The sequence below is a fragment of the Chlamydotis macqueenii genome, chromosome 5, assembly GCF_036417535.1.
Source record: "Chlamydotis macqueenii isolate bChlMac1 chromosome 5, bChlMac1.mat, whole genome shotgun sequence".
Classification (NCBI taxonomy): domain Eukaryota; kingdom Metazoa; phylum Chordata; class Aves; order Otidiformes; family Otididae; genus Chlamydotis; species Chlamydotis macqueenii.
The window spans coordinates 11910491-11928122 of record NC_141560.1 but is presented as its reverse complement, the minus strand read 5'-3'; the positions used below and the strand labels follow the sequence as shown (position 1 = coordinate 11928122).

The window sequence follows — 17632 nt, the reverse complement described above, 5'->3', positions numbered from 1 at the left end:
AAGCTCCGAACCAACAGTCAGCCCAAGCTCCCTGGCTTCTAGCTTCTCCCTCTTTCTTGCATACGCTTGAAGCCAGTAGGAAAGAAAAATCTGTTTGCTGTCCTTACTGATACCAAAAATACTCCTACTGAAATAGGGAAATCATTTCAATTATCATACTCACAGCTGTAAATACCGCATATGCCAAACCTTTACGTCCTGCTCCTTAGCTTTTCAAGGGAGGGATATCAAGTGAGAATCATCCCAACAAGGTTTTATATCAGATGCAGCATCAGAGAGAACATTCTGCTTTTAAGCTTATCATTTTAAACATGACTACTCCGTTTTCTACACTCTTCTTTACTTGAATTTAAGAGTAAGATTATCCACACGTCATCTTTGTTTATCAGCACTGCATTCATAATCCTTTTGCCCTAAGATTTATTTCCACACATTTAAATAAAGAATTCCTTTTCCTTCCTCATTTGCAGCCCAGCTAGACAGGTGTGTTGATGTGAAAACAGAAAACCAAGTACCAGGACATTCAGAACAAGCTTGTAGTAGGTTGGCAATCTCAAATCTTCATCTATACCTTAGGCTCCATTCTGTTGGCTTCCAACCTTTTCCTTTACTCATACTTGGAAATAACAACCAAACATTTGGATGCTCCAGTGCAACACCAGGGTGAGCACCTGCATGCCAGTACAGCTGCTACTGGAAAACCCTACCAGTGCAAATGTGCTTTTAGAACTTTCCATTTCCAGAGCAGGAACCAATGAAGATGCATTCACTTCCTTTCAGAAATCTTCAGACACAGTACACAGCCTCTGAGGACACCACAAGCAGAAGAACAATGAATTTCTGCCAATCTTCAAAATACTTTAATCCGTTGCAACGTAACTGCAAACTAGCAGACACACTGAAGTCAACTGTTTACAGAGAAAAGCCAAATGGCTGCCTTTCTACTTCTTTACACATCATTTTAGCTTTACCCCATTCCTTCCTTCTCTTTTTCCATACAGAATTTAATATTTTCCTTTACCAATTTGTCTCCAGTATCATCTAAGTAATTCTTGGCTACTTTGCTCATTCAGTGATTGTTTTAGCTCTTCAGTAATATTTTCCACTTGCATTGACTCACTGTAAAAAAATATTCAGTCCCAAACCACAGTCTTTTTAAAACTGTCAGACTTTTCATCCTTGATACTGTAGCTCAGATGTGCTAGTTGCATTTTTGATGCTAGTATTGCGGAGCTGAGAGTATGTAACAGTTTTGTTCCATAAACTTCTTTGGAATTTTCTAATGGAACAAAGTCTGGAAGAGATGTGATCTTCTCTTTACTTTTTCATCTCTAAAGATTCTCAATATTTGTGCCACTTAAGTATTTTTTTTTTTTTTAATCTACATGAAAAAGGTGCTCAGGATGGCTTGTTTAGTAACACATCATTCTCTCTTCGGGTTGCCACTGTGAATCCAGCAAGGACATTAATTTTTTTAATCTCCGTGTAGTTTAACGGCCTTTAAAGTAACATGCAAGCTTTGGTCTGGTTCAATACATGTCTGTGGCAATGCTCTCTAACACAGCTCTACCATGCAGCATTGAGGGGAAGGAAGAATGTGCTTACAAAATCTGCATTTTTGTTGTTCGCATCTTCTGTAAAGGAGTTCAAGTCTTGAAGACTATTCTTCTGGCAAGTGTCCTAATGTTTATACTCTAACAGCCAAGCCATTTCACTTTTATCATAATTTCTTGAAGCTTAACTGTTGTTTCCTACATAATTTGGAATTTAAAACAAAGTTCATAGCAGCATCATTAAAAAAAAAAAACCCAAAACCTAGGACCACAAAATCTTTAAAAAGAAATCTCAAGAACAGTTGTGTTGAACTATTGCACTGTATTATTTGCATGAACAGCAAGTGGCACTTTATCACAATTTCTATTACAGTGCTCTGACTGCACCAGTAGTTACTCTTACAGAGGAACAAAACTGTACCTAATTGTTTTAAGAAATTTTACAGCAGTTGAGTAGTTTGTGCAGTGGCTGTCAAAAGTTCACCCTTGACTGACCGTTCAGCTGTATTTTAAAGGAAGGAAAGAAGACAGGAACATCTGTAACTATATTATATGAAATAAAAATTTAAGAAGTTGGCCTTTTCTGAAGAACCACTCTATAAGAAATGCATTTTCAAAGAACTAAAAAGTAAATTTGAAGTCTCAGCTTTCCTATGCGAACATAGTGTAACACATCAAAACTCCTAGAAGTCTAGTAAGAATCTTTCAGTTATCACATATGAAAAATTATTCTTCGAGTATCACCGGTTCCATCTCTCTCCTTCAAAATCTTATTTAACAGCTTAGTACATAAGCTAAACTTAAAGTTTTCCTTAAAGTACAGACGATCACTTCTGGAAGTACCAGGTAAAGATATCTGGCCTGACCACTGTTTGTAGTATACTGAGCAATATTTAAGATTTCAGGTAATGTTTTTCCCAGTCCTTTCTAACTCATGTACCTGCTCATTTTTTATTCCAATACTGCAAATTTTAATTCAAATACCATGACTCCTCAACAATCTATTTCTGGACAAGTGTTAAAAGATTACAAGTAGACAGTGTTGATTTCCTCTTCCATGAATTGTTATGCACAGCTAAGTTTATTTCCTTGCCAATTAATTTTTTTGTTTATCTATTTTTTTTAAAAAAAAAAAAAAAACAAACCACAAAAGTGACAACTAACAGTCTCCACCTAAGTCCCTTAGAAAATGGAGAGGACAGGTTCTTAAGTGTTATATGGGACATGATGGGGGAGGGAGAGACGAAGGCGAGGAGATTGAATTAAGAAGTAGGTCTTGCCCATGCTTCTCTCTTGCAGAAAGATAATCCATTATCTTTCACCAGCTGTCACCCATTTCAGAGCTCCCCACAGAGCTCTGAAGGTAAATTACTGGAGCACATTTTCCAGTAAAAACTCGGTATTATTCATTCTGCAACTATCAAGCATATTCTTGAAGCAAGAACAAACTATTATTACCAATGTGTACAATGACATATTACAGCCACTGACACAAAAGATCATGGCAGCAATGTGTGCACAAGCGTGCATTGCTGTTTTAAAGACATCACTGCAAACTGGCTTCTCAAAATACAGATAGGAAATTAGAAGTAAAAAGTCTGAGCAATAAAACAAAAGAGGAAATTAAGAACCTGAAGGGGGAGACACGACACATTTCTCAGCAGTTTTAGGCAGCAAGACCCAGCCCAAAAAGTAAGTTATTGCCATTACTTTACTATCTGTTTTTCCCCCCAGGCTATTTCCACAGCGTGCAGGTACCTCCCAAGAGGAAGGCAATATACTGAAACTGAAACACAGTGTGAACAACTTCTATAAATCAACCACAAACACAGCTGAGGTGAGGGCTCACAACCATGGCATCTGAAACAACTATACAACACTTTGAACAAAGTTTATTCTGAAAAACTAACACACATTATCATTTACACACACAGTCCTTGCCCCAGAAGGGTGATGAACCATGACACTATATTACACAGTACTGTCAATGACGGCCTTCATGACATAGCTGACAGTATACATTCCCTGACAAGAATGTCTACTAGACTTCCAGGAATTTAGGAACCATAAGAATTTTGAAAAAACTTATTATTTTCCCAAGAGTTTTCTGCAAGCAACATACTCAAAAACACAGATATAAATTCACTGTATGGAAAGTGAAGCTTTACTTAGAATACTCTGTTAATAACTACAACACAGCACTAAAAGGAATCAGTCCTTGGGTTTTGTCCCATTTGTACATTGTTATCCTCATCCTTGACAGCACTTTCTGTGCTATTTTCCATACATCAATATGACTTTGAAACACTGAATTTGTTGTGCAGTTTGGTTTGCTAAGTGCAGTACCATCAAGACAGACAATAAGCACTAAAAACCACGTTGCAAGTCCAACTTCACGTAAGTCATACGAGCTCTTATTTTACAGATGAAACTAAAAAAAGAGACTATCTCCCGTTAGATCTTTACAGCTACGAGGAAGATTTGTTTTACCCTGTTGTTAGCAACTGCTATATTGTGAGATATAAGGATAGTTAGGAACCCTGCTAGACAGAGATCCCTTCGTGACATGAGAACATACCTAGCAGAACAGCTAAACCTGTATTTTCTGTAAGGGATGATCCAGGCTCGCAGCCATGTGGGGACTGTGGGCTCTTCTGACAGCACCATGGAACAAAGCTTTAAAATACTTCAACTGCTATCAAGGCTAACAACCAGGCATAAGGAAATCACACTTGGGAAAAAGCACTAGACATAAAACATAGGTTCAAAGTTCTCAAAACCTGTTCTGGCAATTCTCTCCCAGGAACAAGGAAACTGGTGCTTTCATTAAATACATGGCAAAACAACACAAATAAAATTTAGTTTCCCACCATTTACAAGCCTAAAATTCAGCTAAAAGCCTGTCGATACTTATGTTCAAGACTATGTGGTAAAATGCCAACTAGTCAGGGTAAACACCTGAGATTACCAAAAAAAAGAACAGTAAATTTATACCAGTTGTGTCAACTACTTTACCTACAACAAGAAGATTCTATTTAACATATTTCTTTTCATTCTGAGAAATACGAAGAATAACTGTTTTCTATTAAGGCAGCCGTAATGTTAAATAAATTTGCTAACACAGAAAAAGAAACACGATACTGAATTACAGAGTAATTTTAGGTTGGAAGAGACCTCCGGAGATCAGAGTCCAACCTCCTAGTCAAAGTTAAGATAATGTCAAAGTTCAATCAGGTCACTCAAGGCTTTGTCCAGCTGAAGTTTAACTCCCAGAATGGAGAGACCTCTTTGGGTGCTTCTTCCAGTGCTTGACCACCCTTAGGAGGAATATTTTTTTTTCCCTTACACATAATCAAAGTCCTCCTTGCCACAGCCTGTGCCCATTGCCTCTCCTTGGCAGTGCACCTGAGAGGAGTCTGCCTCTGTGTTCTCCATAACCTCACATCTGGCAGTTGAGGGTCATGATCAGATTCCTCTTCTCCAGGCCTGGCAGACTCAGGTATCTCAGGCTTTTCTTGCACATCATGTGCTTCAGGCCTCCAACCACAACAGTGGTTCTCTACTGGAGTCTCCTAGTGTTTTTTTCTGTACTGGGAAGCTCAGAACTCGACACAGTATTCCAGAAATGGCCTCAGAAGTGCTGTAAAGAGCAAAATAACCACTTCCCTCAACCTGCTGGCTACACTCTTGCTGCTGCAGTCCAGTACACAGGCAACCTTCATTTCTACAATGAGGCACTACTGACTTTTTCAACTAATTTTTTACCAGGAATCCCAAATCTTTTTCTGCAAGGTTGCTTTCTAGTTGGCCAGTCCCCAACTTTTACAGCTTCACAGTACAAGGCTTCAGACTTGTCATGCTGAATTTTGTGAGGTTTTACAGCGTGAAGGAAATAATGCTGGTATGCAAAAGGTAAAGTATAGAATGTAATCTCTGCTATCCCCACCCTCAAAAAGTGCATGAAACATTAAACAAAACCTTTATGATGTTTAACACTACCCACAAGAACAGGAAGTTCATAACTAGACTACCCGAAGCTCCGATTCTATCAAAATCAATCAGGACACTTCTGCTCCTGGTTTGAGCCGCTCAAATGCACGCACACCTTTAACATAGAGGATAATTACTGCAAAGCCCTTTCCTAAGAGCAGTACAAGCTTCTCCACCACTGAAATCTTTTAAAATGAAAAATGTTCCTCCTTCCCTCCTTTCCAAAGTGTCAGGTCTTTTGTCTTCACAATTCACACTGGATACAGTCAACTTCAAGATGCACAAGCATTGATTATTTCTAGCCCAGGACATAGAACTGACTGGCTCTTGCCTGCCTGGGTCAAGTCTGATCAGTACAGCACTACACCCAGTCCAGTAAATCCTGCTGGCCTGCAATAACATACACAGAGCGATAACCGCAGTCCTGTCGCCTTAATAACCAGTAAATACTTCTAAGGGTGAGATAAAGACAGTCTGTGGGCCTGACACAGGCTCCAGTTAGGTATCCCCACTGTATGCTGTCCTGTATTATTGTATGTGGAGTACCAAGCCACAGTTTAAAAACAGCTGTTTGATATTGTCATTATTCCCAAATTAAATATTAACTGTCCAGGAAAACAAAGGCTGAACCCGCTAGTAATGGAAATCTTCGGTTACAAAAGAGAGCAAGTTAAAACAGTCAAACTTAATTCCTCCGTGCAGTGATATCGCACCACATGACTATGGCATTTTGCTACAACTAGCTAAAGCTGGTCTGGAAGGAAAATGTTTGTGCTTCTTCCCTGTGACACAACAGACTAACTCATCTGCAACTTCTCAGAAAGTCTGCTCTGAAAGATGAAGTGTTGTGAGTTCAGGACAAATACCATACTACCCATAAAAGGCAGAAAGATTAAATACCACAGACTCCAGCCTTCATTCTACATTTATAATTCAACATCTCGTGGTTACTTGTTACCAGTTACTCCATTAGGATCTTTAGATCACTTTTAGCCATTTGTACATGTAAAGATTTTCTTCTCCCAGCCTCCTGTAGTAAGTCATACAGGGTGAGGTTCTGAATCACAAAAAATTTCCTTTTTTTAGGTGAGTAACTTCGGAGTGTTGCAGCGCGACAAAGTCATCCTAAAAGGAACCACTGACAGCCAGTGCTCAGTGAGATCCAACCTTCGCCTTTAAGAAAATATAAACTCAAAAGAAAGAAAATGTGGACAGATATTACATTCCCATTTCACTCAGACATAGTGCAAATGATCACAGACCGGATAATAGAAACCCAAATCCTTAATTTAAAAATTTTCAGTACAAACATCTTACTCAAGTATACCTAGCCACAGAAAAAAAATATATTTGCTACTCTTTTTTCAGATTCACAGCCCAAGAATAGGCAGAAGCCAGCAGAACAAAGCCTGCAGAGCATGCACACTACACATCCATCTCCTAGTGCTAACAAGGGACAAGGAGGATGCAGTCACATACCCATCACACACAGAAACCGGGGTGGCAGGAACGACGACACATGACAACCTAAGTAATCCTATCAGGAAAAGAGCAAAATTTAAAGACTAAGCATATATCTTAAAAAGCAAACCTTTGGGAACATATTTCAAAGTGATAATAGGATCTTCATGCCTAAAGTCACCCTCCTGCTGCTTCTACTCTGCTTTAATTACAGTAAAATAAAAGACACTCAGAACACTCCATCTTTCAGTATCGGTAATCCAAGTCACACGGGCAGCAATAAAGCTGGCAGCACACAGAAAAGCTCCATGAAGAAGCCAACTTTTGAGGAAGGATGTGCAAAATTAAGATCACAGAAGTCATGCTAACAGCAGCAGAAATTCAAAGGCATCCAGGCAAAGGAGACAAGCCCCATCCACCCTCAAGGTACACGTGGATCTCTGGAAGAGAGGGGGAACCAGGGACAGAGGAATTCCTCAAGAGTGGGAAAAAGGTTTCAGATGCCCCAGAAGTATTACCGTGTAATTATTAGAAACCTCATCCTTCCTCGGATAAGGACAGAGATTTCCCCCGCACATTCCACTTAGTACAACTCTATTGGATTACAGTTTTTAATGTCTTAAACTAAAACAATGGTTTAATTGCTGGGAGAGGGTATTTGCTGTCTTTTTTTCCAGTACTACAAGGTTTAGACCACTTTAGGGCATGATACATTTTTATGTATGTTTGAAGAATTTCTAATAACTGAAAGCTTTTGTTTAAGTCTCACCTATCCAGGGAAGGCATGCAGTCTAGTTCTTAGGCTAAGAAACCACTACTAGTGGCAAAATCACTAAACTCCCCCATACTTCTGAAGTGATTGCTTTATTCTGGCTAAAGTTACATCATCTACAAAAAAGAGTGAATCCACATCCCAAAAAGTACACAGTCGCAAATAAAAGTGCAGTATTGCCAGAACAGCTGCAACACTCCTTTAAGACTGACTTCCATGTATATACTTAAGGGAGTTTAAAACTATTTTTGTCTTACTTATTACTTCATCTTTCACTGAATTTTTTGATGAAAACTAGAACATTATAACCCAGGTTTAAGCTGAATTAAAAGTTCAGACAGAATTTTGTATGACCTTCGCTAAAATCCTGGACATGCATGTCTCACTAAACTGGCATAAACACATTTCAAGTAGGACTTCACAAAGCAATTATCCATGTTTATTTTTATGCTGGAGAACAACTATAAATGGTGAAAACAATTCGGGATGTATCCGGAATTGATGCTGCTTCTGAACTTTTATCTTCCTGGCCTTTTTGGGAAAGGCAGCCATACATATCCAGCCCTCAATGTCACTGCACTTAAGTAAATTAAGAGCTATACCTTAGCCTTCATGAACATTAATAACCTGATTAATGAACTCCATAAAACATAATTAAACTGATTAATAAACTCCGTAAATGATTCAATACTTGGTGAAGATATCCCCACCATTTTCCAAAGCTCAGACTCCTTGACAGAGGTCTCAGGTTGGGCATCCAGAGGTACCAGTGACATTTGAATCTTTAGACCATGGTTAGGTAATAAGAGGTTTCAGTATTAAGACCCTGATGACATGAATGACAGAAATTAAGATCTCAGGCACCTCAAGATGCCTAAGGCCTCAGCTGGCAATGATGGATGCACACACTTAATCTGAATGCACTCTAAGTACATCTACAGACATGATTACTGAGGTCTATGCAAAATCAGGGCTTAAGAAAACAGTGTGTAGTTTCCTATTGAAGCAAGCTACATTCATTACAGTGAACAAAGATCTTTGTAAATGAAAGCCTGCATTCTGGCAATCTGCATGCGCTGATGAGAAAAATAGAGTGAAATATTTTATTATTAGGAGACAGCTAAAATGAACAGATCACATTGAACCACAGACCAATGTACTTTGAAATCCTTAGACCCGGAAAAGCTATTAAAAATTAAATCTTTTTTTTTAATATATATATACACAAACACACACCAGAGCTTCAGTGGGATGTATTAGCGAGCATGATACAAGCTCTTTGATAACGATATTGAGAATATATTGGAATTCTCAAGTGTACCTTGTGAAAGACTTAGAAAATTAATCTCAACTCTGTTTAAAGCACTTTCAAAGGCAAAAATAGAGTAAACACCTTTAACGAGTCCCTTCTATTTTTCTAAATAGATCTGCTTGTGGTCCATCATCCTATTCATCTTTTCAAATATGCGTAATGAAAAGAAGAACCCACAAAATTTATCCTCATCTATGCACTATATTCTGTTAATGGCTCAGACAAATTTGCAATTAAGTATTAACAATTCTTCCTTTTTGTAACATCCATCTAAAACCAGTTTGCATGAATTGCCTCAGATTACAAGCAAGGGATAAAATGTAAGTTTCATAAATTTGAAGAATCTGTAGCAGTTTAACATTCCTAAGTAATCTCAGCCACAGATCAACATTTCTAAAATCCAAAACATTAATATAACTATAAAGTAAAAGCAGCTTGTTAAAAAAGCTAATGAAACAGGTCTCTTCAGTTCTGACTCACATAGCTAAAACAATTTGTTTCTAGTAGGTGTAGAACAAACTGACTCACTCCCACATGTGAATTATTTGCAAAAAAAGTTTAGTTCAACTTCATTTGATAAAACAGTTCATTGCACTAGATCTGCTGACTAAATCAACATCCAAGTCATTTCCACTGATAATGCGTGACTGTGCCAACCATGGAAGTTTTAAGGACATAAATGAAGTATTTTCTGGCAAAATACAGTTTTCTTAATATTACCTATGAAAAAGCAATATGAAAATAATTTAGATTTCTAAGTAAAACAAGTCAGAAAAAATATTAGATCTATGGATGCTAATGAAACCTTATTTCTGCATTCTATACCTTATCATGTACCATGAGTGAGAAACTACTAGCTGCACTTATTTCTTCTACATGAAGACACATTTATCAACGACTTATTTACCCCTGAGTTTTCATATATAAACAAAATTAAAATACAAAATATAGGTCACAGCCTTTAACATACCACATAATTCCTCAAGCCCTCTGTAAAGACTGTTTATTAGCAACTTTATCCTCAGGAGAAAAAACAATACCCACTTCCTTCTATGGGACAAAAGACAAGCTTCACCCAGGACCGCTGTCATTTTAACAGCACACGCCAACGTATCTCTCATCCTCCACCACATCACTTTTCCGTCACCAAAACATGACTGTGGCATTCAGTGCCAATGTTTCACAGCATCAAGTTTTACAGAAAGAGTCATTAAAAGATAGTGGCTCATTCTAAAAATAACAGATGAGAACAGATGTACTGCTCAGGGTCCATCATACACACAGCAGCAAGGTTCGAGCCGCATGCCTTCAGACCAGTGGCCCCGACGACAGTGCTATCAAAGCTAGCATGGCAGTTTGGGCTACTCCAACGTTAATTAATCCTAACATTTATTTTTCAAAAGAATAAAAACCACTCATATGACAGCAGAGAATACTGGAAACCAGGATTCTGCAGCTATGCTCACACTATTCTGCCAGATGACCAAAGACTTCATCAGCAAAGGTGATCTAAGCTACAGTGCCCCATCTCCAACTACAGGAAAGCCTTCAAGGGAGCAGGTCTCCAACTGCATCCACACCATAGTATGCACAAAGAAACCATGGCCACCACCACCAGCATTTCCAGAACCTCTACAAGGCACCTGCAGCTTCACCCTACCCCGATGGACCCTCACCCCATCCTTCCGCCTCTAGCTCTAGTGTAAGGCATTGTAACAGGCTTTGGTGGACAGAGGAAGGAAGTAGAGGAACTTCGGCCAAAATCTGAAATCCAGTTTTCTTCTTCTTCAGTTGTCTTCACTACACAACCACACTCACATCGCATGTGTGCCCAACAGGCTTATCGCTCAGCTTCTGCCTGCGGAGAGAAGGACATTACACAGGCTAGCAGAGCCCGAGGTCCCTTTCTGGCTTTCCATGTGCATTTCTGCAAGCGGGAGATGGGGGAGGAGCACTAAAGGGAAATACGAGAGGAATTTAAGCCCTCAAGTCAAGAGATCGGACATGTTATCAAATGACAGTTTTTCCTGGTGTCATCCAAAAAGAACAGAGAAAAGATCCTCACAAGCAACCTGCAAAGTCTGACAAGAACTCTAAGGTCATCTCAAAAATACTTAACGATGGTTTCTGCCTCCTATACTAGCAGCACTCTCAGCCATAGACTGTGCCCCCACCCTTACCTACTACTTTTTCTAGTACATCAGTGCCTCTGGCAGATGACTAGGTCCACCCTACAGCTAGTTTTGAAGATGTTCTAATACAGGCTGGGAAGATCTTCTCTCAGGTCTACATCTACACTTCTGAATATAACTGCTTTCAGGCTGAGAGAACAGGCTCTACACTCTTCTGACAGAAAGGCCACCCTGCAAGGTTGTCCCTTCCCTCATTAGATTTTTTTTTTTTATGTGAGAGGTTAAGGTCCCTCTTTAAGTAGAGCTGGAAGGAGAAGACAGTAGGTCTGGGAGCTGACTTGCACAGTTCACAGAGCTCCCCCAACAGCAAGATCCAAACTTGAAGCACGATTCCTGACAGTGACCCAAAGCTGTCAATCACTGCACCACCAGCAGCATGACAGCAATCCTTTCTGGTGAACGCTCCATGCATGATTTTTCCATCTACGGACCAGCCTCAAGTGTAACAGCTATATACCCAAAACTGACAGCTCGAGGCTAGGCGAGATAGGTTGCTTTAAGTTCTCTGCATGCACATTTTTCCCTCCTCTAGCCCAGACTGGGAATATATTGCTGTTGCTATGCCAGCATCCACTGCCTATTCTGCTACGCTGTCTTCAAGGGCTTGGCAGCAGGTGTCCAGCCAGTCTACTTGTGCTAATCATCTGCAATCTTCTTTCTTTTTCCCACAGCTTCATCCCCCTTAAAGTAAGTTCCTCTCAGGAAAAATAAAAACAAACACCTAAACAAAAAATCCCACCACCCAAAAGCAGAACACCAGTCTAGCTGGGTAGCAGATCTTGCATAAACTGAGAATGCACAAGATAAGTCAGCATTCAAACAGATGGCTCATAACACATCAGGAGAAATACTCCACAGAAGTATCCTGTGCACCTGCTTCAAGGAATGAAAAGCGAAAAAAAAAAAAAAAAAAAACCAGGCCCAAACCACTTTTCCGATCAGTCTAAACTACTCTGACATTGGTTTTGAGGTGTTCTCACAGAGAGGAGCAGGCAGTACATAGTCCAGGAGTGAGACAACTCTGCATGAACTATGTGGGGACATGTGCCATCTTGCCCTCTGCAGCATGCCAGCAGTACAAAACAGGGTCAGAGGAAACAAAGGCTGGAGCAAGAGAGTCTATGCAGCACCAAGAACATTTTGAATACAAATAAGGCCCATTCCTGTTAGACTCTTCTCTGAACATGCTTGCCTGCTGGCTGCAAACTGTGCCAAGTAGCTGTTCAAAAACGGAGCAGCCGGTTGCACCAGTCCCTGCTGACTGGAAGCAAGGGGCAGTAAGCACCAGCCACAGCCAACTAAGATAACTCCTGAAAAACAAGGTGATGTCAGAAGAGCATGAATGTGGTGCCAGCTAGCAAGGTGCCCTGTGAGTAGTCGTTCTAGCACAGGATTATGAAAGATTCAAATCCCTCAGTATGACAGAACAACGGGCTCTGTAGGGAGGAACACACTGTACCTGAAAGCAAAAGGACAGGTGATGCATGGACACCTGAGCTGCAGCCATGCTGCTCCAGCATTCCTGCACTTCTCTCCTCATCACGTGGAATAAGGGACAGCACACATTTTTTTTTTTTTTTGCAGGAAGAGTCTCTCGGGAGGTCCCTCTGCAGTGCATGGACCATACTACCGCAGCACTGGTACAAACCATAATTCACTCTAAGTCCAAAGCCCACGCATCCTCTTCTGTGCTTGCTGACAGCTTTAGGTAGTCTTCACTAGTGGCCTGTATCAGCTTTACCAATGGAAGTACCTCCATAGAATTTCAGGGCCATGCAGACTGTTTTACAGGCTTTCTCAGGATGGTCCTGGTTGCTCTCCTGACAGCCTGAGTGTGCTGGAAGGACCAGCAGAGACGGTCAAGCCACTTGGCCTCACAGGCAAAAAGGCTGTAGCAGCCCAGTTTCACTGATGACTTTCAGAGAGGGTTGAGCAAGTGTAACTGGAATAAACAGAACTCCTCACAATTTCTCACTCTACAAGCAGCAAGCATAGCAACAGTTTAAAAGACACTAAGCACAGATTTGGGAATTTTTTTCTGAACATGTAGACACGTGTCTGCTATGTAACAGACTCAGATTCAATTCCAACTAAGAATACTGAGCATTATCTCAATATCTGTTATATGAACAACAACTGATAACTAATTGGGCGAGACCTTATTTAAAGTGAGTTATAAATAAAAATAAGTGGAAGAAAAGGACTTTTGAACTCCTCACTTGCAGCTCAGGTCTCTCTTCTCCAACGATACTTGGCACAAAGATATGTGTATTATACTTCCGGTATAGGGAAAAAAATAGTCTATTTGAAAACTCCATTCACCATGGGAAAGCTACAATTGCTAAGGTTAAAATGGCAGATTCGCAGATTCTTACAACATTTCTAAAGCAATGGAAGCCACAAGCCGCCTCAAGGCGAAGGGCCACACCCCACGCTCTTCTATGGTTAGCAAATAGGAAGAAGATTTTTAAGAAAAAAGCCTCTGGCAGGACTGCTAGGAAGAACCAGTGGGATTTATAGGACAGAAGCAATGAAATCCACCATTCAGGGTGCACCAGCCTCTGCAGGTGAGGTGCTTCTACAGATGTTCAACAGGCAGAAGGAGGCATAAGGCTCACAGGATAAAGTGGGACTTATATTTTCTGGACTCCCCACTTCCCCTCTCCCAAAAGCACCAGCTCCAGAATAGGAGCAGCATCATGCTGATGTCAGACAGCAGAGATATCCACATCCAGCAGCTACACCACACAACTCGGCATCTCCTCTGCACCCCAGAGCCAGGGAAACACTCTGCCTCAACTACCACGCCTGAACCATATTTTCTCTTGGCAATTAAGAACGTAAGCAACTCCATTAGCCACGCTGAATCATTTTAAGGGCATTTTACATGTGCAAAATTCCTCACACCCAGTTTTAAATCCAAAACAGTAAAAGAAATACTTGTTATATAGCTCAGCTTAATTTAAGCTGCATAGGTATTAAGATTATTTCCATTGTCAGTGATAAGTCTCCATTTTGTCAAAAGGAAATTCCTTCTGTCTCCAGTTGATAAAGAAACATTGATCTTCAAAGTATATCCCAAATATTTAACTACACTCTTATGCTGCTACAGACACAGAACAGCCCACAAAACTTGTGCACGTCAATCCAGAATATCTTCTAACAGAGAACCAGGCTGTAATTAAGGCTGCATATCATGACATGAGGAAGATTAGCATGCTTGGCATGGTATTTTCCTTATTAGATGGAGGCAGAAACAAGTTTCTTGTCAGTGGAAACATACTGCGAGGGCATTAGGACACAGATAAAAGGTGTCTTGTTGTTGGCATTTATTTGCTTTTAACAGCTTGCAGGAAAGGGACAAACACACAGTATCAACTGTAAATGGTTTTAAGAGTATTCCTTATTGATGGAACTCAAATATACAGTAGTCCAGATTTAGGCCCATCCCCTTACCATCAAGAGCCTGGATTATAAACTTTTATCCCCTCTCTGCAGCACCAGATGGTAGCTCACATACATTTCAATTATTTATTGAATAGGCACTTTGTTATACTAGGGTAATCCACACTGCAGTAAGAACTACACAGTGTTTTTATTGCGAGCTATACTTTTCATCGAGTCAGTAACCTTTTCACATTCAGTGAACACAATAAATAGAATTAAAAGAAGCGATTTTATAAACAATTGGACAATCGGCCTCTCCATTGCACAGAAAACGACAACGCGAGGATCAGTCAGTAAGACACAACCACCAGCAGCGCTACAGAAAAAGCATATCATTCTCTGGCCTGCCCCAAATCCTTTCCTCAACTCCAGTGCTCAAAGTACCGTCACAGGCCGATCTATCACATTTAACAGTTTGTAGGTGCTCACTCGTTCAAGCCATCAGCTTGAAAACAAGAGTATAAAACCAGACTGCACTTTGCAGAAGCTGTATAAAACTCCCATCACAAAACAAATAATCAATGTTCCCCAGGCTGCAGCCTTGTGGGGCAGATGTGATAAAGTGGTTAATTATTCAGTTGGCAATCGCATTACTGACGTCAATAGAAGAGTCCAGGAAGTGAATCCTCTTAGTTTGTTAGTGTATGACAAAGAGTGGTGGTCCCCACAGAAATTAAGGAGAACCAGCTGTCCCTACATGTTAGTGCTCTGATCTGTAGTGCTACAGACATACATTTGCATTTACTGGAGTAAATCGCCCCCTCCCCCTCCCTTAGGAAATCCTTTGTTTTGGGTTGGTTGGGTTTTTTTTAAGAGGGCTCTTTAAAAGCCTAATTAACTGTACATGCATGGAACAGCTGATAAACGGGACAATATTCTCGTGAGCAATGATCTCTCCCTCTCTCTCCTCCAATTCTTATTCCATGGAGAACTTAAGTCATCTTCATCATACATTATTATTCATAACTTACTCAGCTGAATAAACCAGTCAGCCACCATGGCCATTTTAACATAAATTCATTTAGGCATGCAGCAGGGAAGGATCTCTACTATCCACACACTTGTAGTCAATAACCTTAACTAAACAACACCGGATATAAAACTTTTATCACAAGTATCCACGTTTTCTTTTGTCAGCATACTCCATGCTATTGGAGGTTTCTCATTATCAGGCTGTTTAACAGTAGGAAATCATTAAACAAAGCTGTTATAAAAGCTGCCTAGAATTGCTCTGGCCTTCGGCGGCATGCCCAAATTAAAAAAAAAAAGACTGCATGATGAACGGTAACTGTTGTTCCTCCAAGACACACGCACGCTCTCTCCAACAGCAACAACCCCGGCACCAGAGCAGTGTTCCAAAGCCTGAGCCTGCTGCTCGCCCCCTCCTCCCCTCCCCCAGGTAGGAAACCCTCCGAGGAGCACTGGATTAGCCTGACATTTCGGGTTAAGCCGAGCAGGGTTTCAGGCCAAGGACACGCCGGTGCTGCTCCGTCTGCCAAGCGGTTCGCTGGGGACCGAGCGGAGCTGGGAGGGACCCGCAGGGGTCAAGGCCCGGCCGGCGGCGGGGGTGTTCCCCAGGGAGGCTCCGCATCCAGGGGCCGGCCTCTCCCCACCCCGCCCGCAGACGGGAGCGGCGGCGCGGAGCGCACTCCCGGGGCCGGGCCGGGCCGCCCTCCCGGGCCAGCTCGCCGCCCCTCGCCCGGGGATCAGGGCACCGGGGATCCCACACCCCCTCCCCCCCAACTATCCAGGCCCAGTCCCCGTCCTCCCACCCGGGCTCACCCCACTCGAGGAAGTCGGAGACGTATCGGTCGCGGCGGAGCGGCGAGTCGCGGCTGCACTCGGCGTAGACGCCGACCAGGAGGTCGAGCAGGGTCTCCACGCTCAGCACGCTGTCGTGCCGCTGCGGCCCGTCCAGCACCAGCTGCTCCAGCCGCTTCAGCCGCACCTTGGCCGACATGGTGCCGCGGCGGCGGCGGGCGCAGGGCAGGGCAGGGGCTGGGGCTGGGTCGCTCGGGAGGCGACGGAGCCGGCGGCGCGCAAAGGCCCGGGGCGCCGCGCTCAGCCGCGCCGCACCGCCCGCACCCCGCGCCGCCTCACGGCCGCGCCGGGGCCGAGCGGCTCCTTCCACGGGCTCCGCCTCAGGCTCGGACGGTCCATGGGCCGGACCCGGCCACCCCCTCCCCGCTCCGGCCTCTCCCCGGCGGCGGGGAAGGGCTGCTCCCGCTCCTCCTCTCCCGGCGGCAGCAGCAGCGCTCGCGGCCCCGGCGAGCTCGGCCCGGCGCGTCCCACGGAGCGGCACCCGGCCACGCCCACCACGCAGCGTCCGCGCGCTCCGACGTGGGCAGGGCCGCGCGAAGCCGCACAGGAAGATTGGAACGAGCGCCGCGCCGTAGCCTGGGAAGGGGACGGAATATGGCTGCGTCCGGCCGCTGCTTGCAGCGCCTCGGCGGATTCGCCGCGGAGCGTGGGAGGGGCGGAGGCCGCTTCGGCTGCGCGTTCCCGCCTGCGCGTTCGTCCTCGGGTGGCTGGGCGCAGTCGGCATGTGTGTGTCTGTGTCCCAGGCTGGGTCATCCCGGCAGGGTTTCGGGGCCAAGGTCCCCTCTCCACCGGTCGGGCGGGGGCCGGGCAGCTGCCCCAACCCACCCCGGCCCGCACCGGGCCCTGGCTGCCTGCGAAGGACGGGGGTGACCCCCGTGACGGGGGCTTGGGAGGCTTCTCCGGCCACGGCTGGAGGGGGGCTCGCCTCTCCCTGCCCCGGCTGCAATTCCCGGCTCTGCGGCCGGGCTTGCCTTGGTGGAGCCTCCGGAAACAGGCGCGGGGCTGGCAGGGTTGGCAAGGCCCCGCAGCAGGACATGGCGTCTGGAAGCTGTGGCTTTCTGTGCCTTTCAAAACCTGCCTGGTG

At 43.3% G+C, this 17632-nt stretch overlaps 1 protein-coding gene across 12 annotated transcripts in view; it reads right to left on the bottom strand.

Annotated features, from left to right (window-relative positions):
* Window positions 1-16990, bottom strand: part of CDC42BPB (CDC42 binding protein kinase beta) — a 98112-nt gene extending 81122 nt beyond the window's left edge. For 7 of the 12 annotated variants that reach the window (XM_086749992.1, XM_086749997.1, XM_086749993.1 and 4 more), the window contains exon 1: window positions 16510-16986. In XM_086749992.1, coding sequence (XP_086606118.1) covers window positions 16510-16687 — 178 coding nt within the window. In that variant the 5' untranslated portion in view covers window positions 16688-16986. Of the gene's footprint in view, window positions 1-16509 lie in introns of all 12 variants that reach the window. The other 5 variants (XM_086749990.1, XM_086749991.1, XM_086750001.1 and 2 more) reach the window with 3 other exon arrangements.
* Between the last annotated feature and the right edge of the window lie 642 nt (window positions 16991-17632).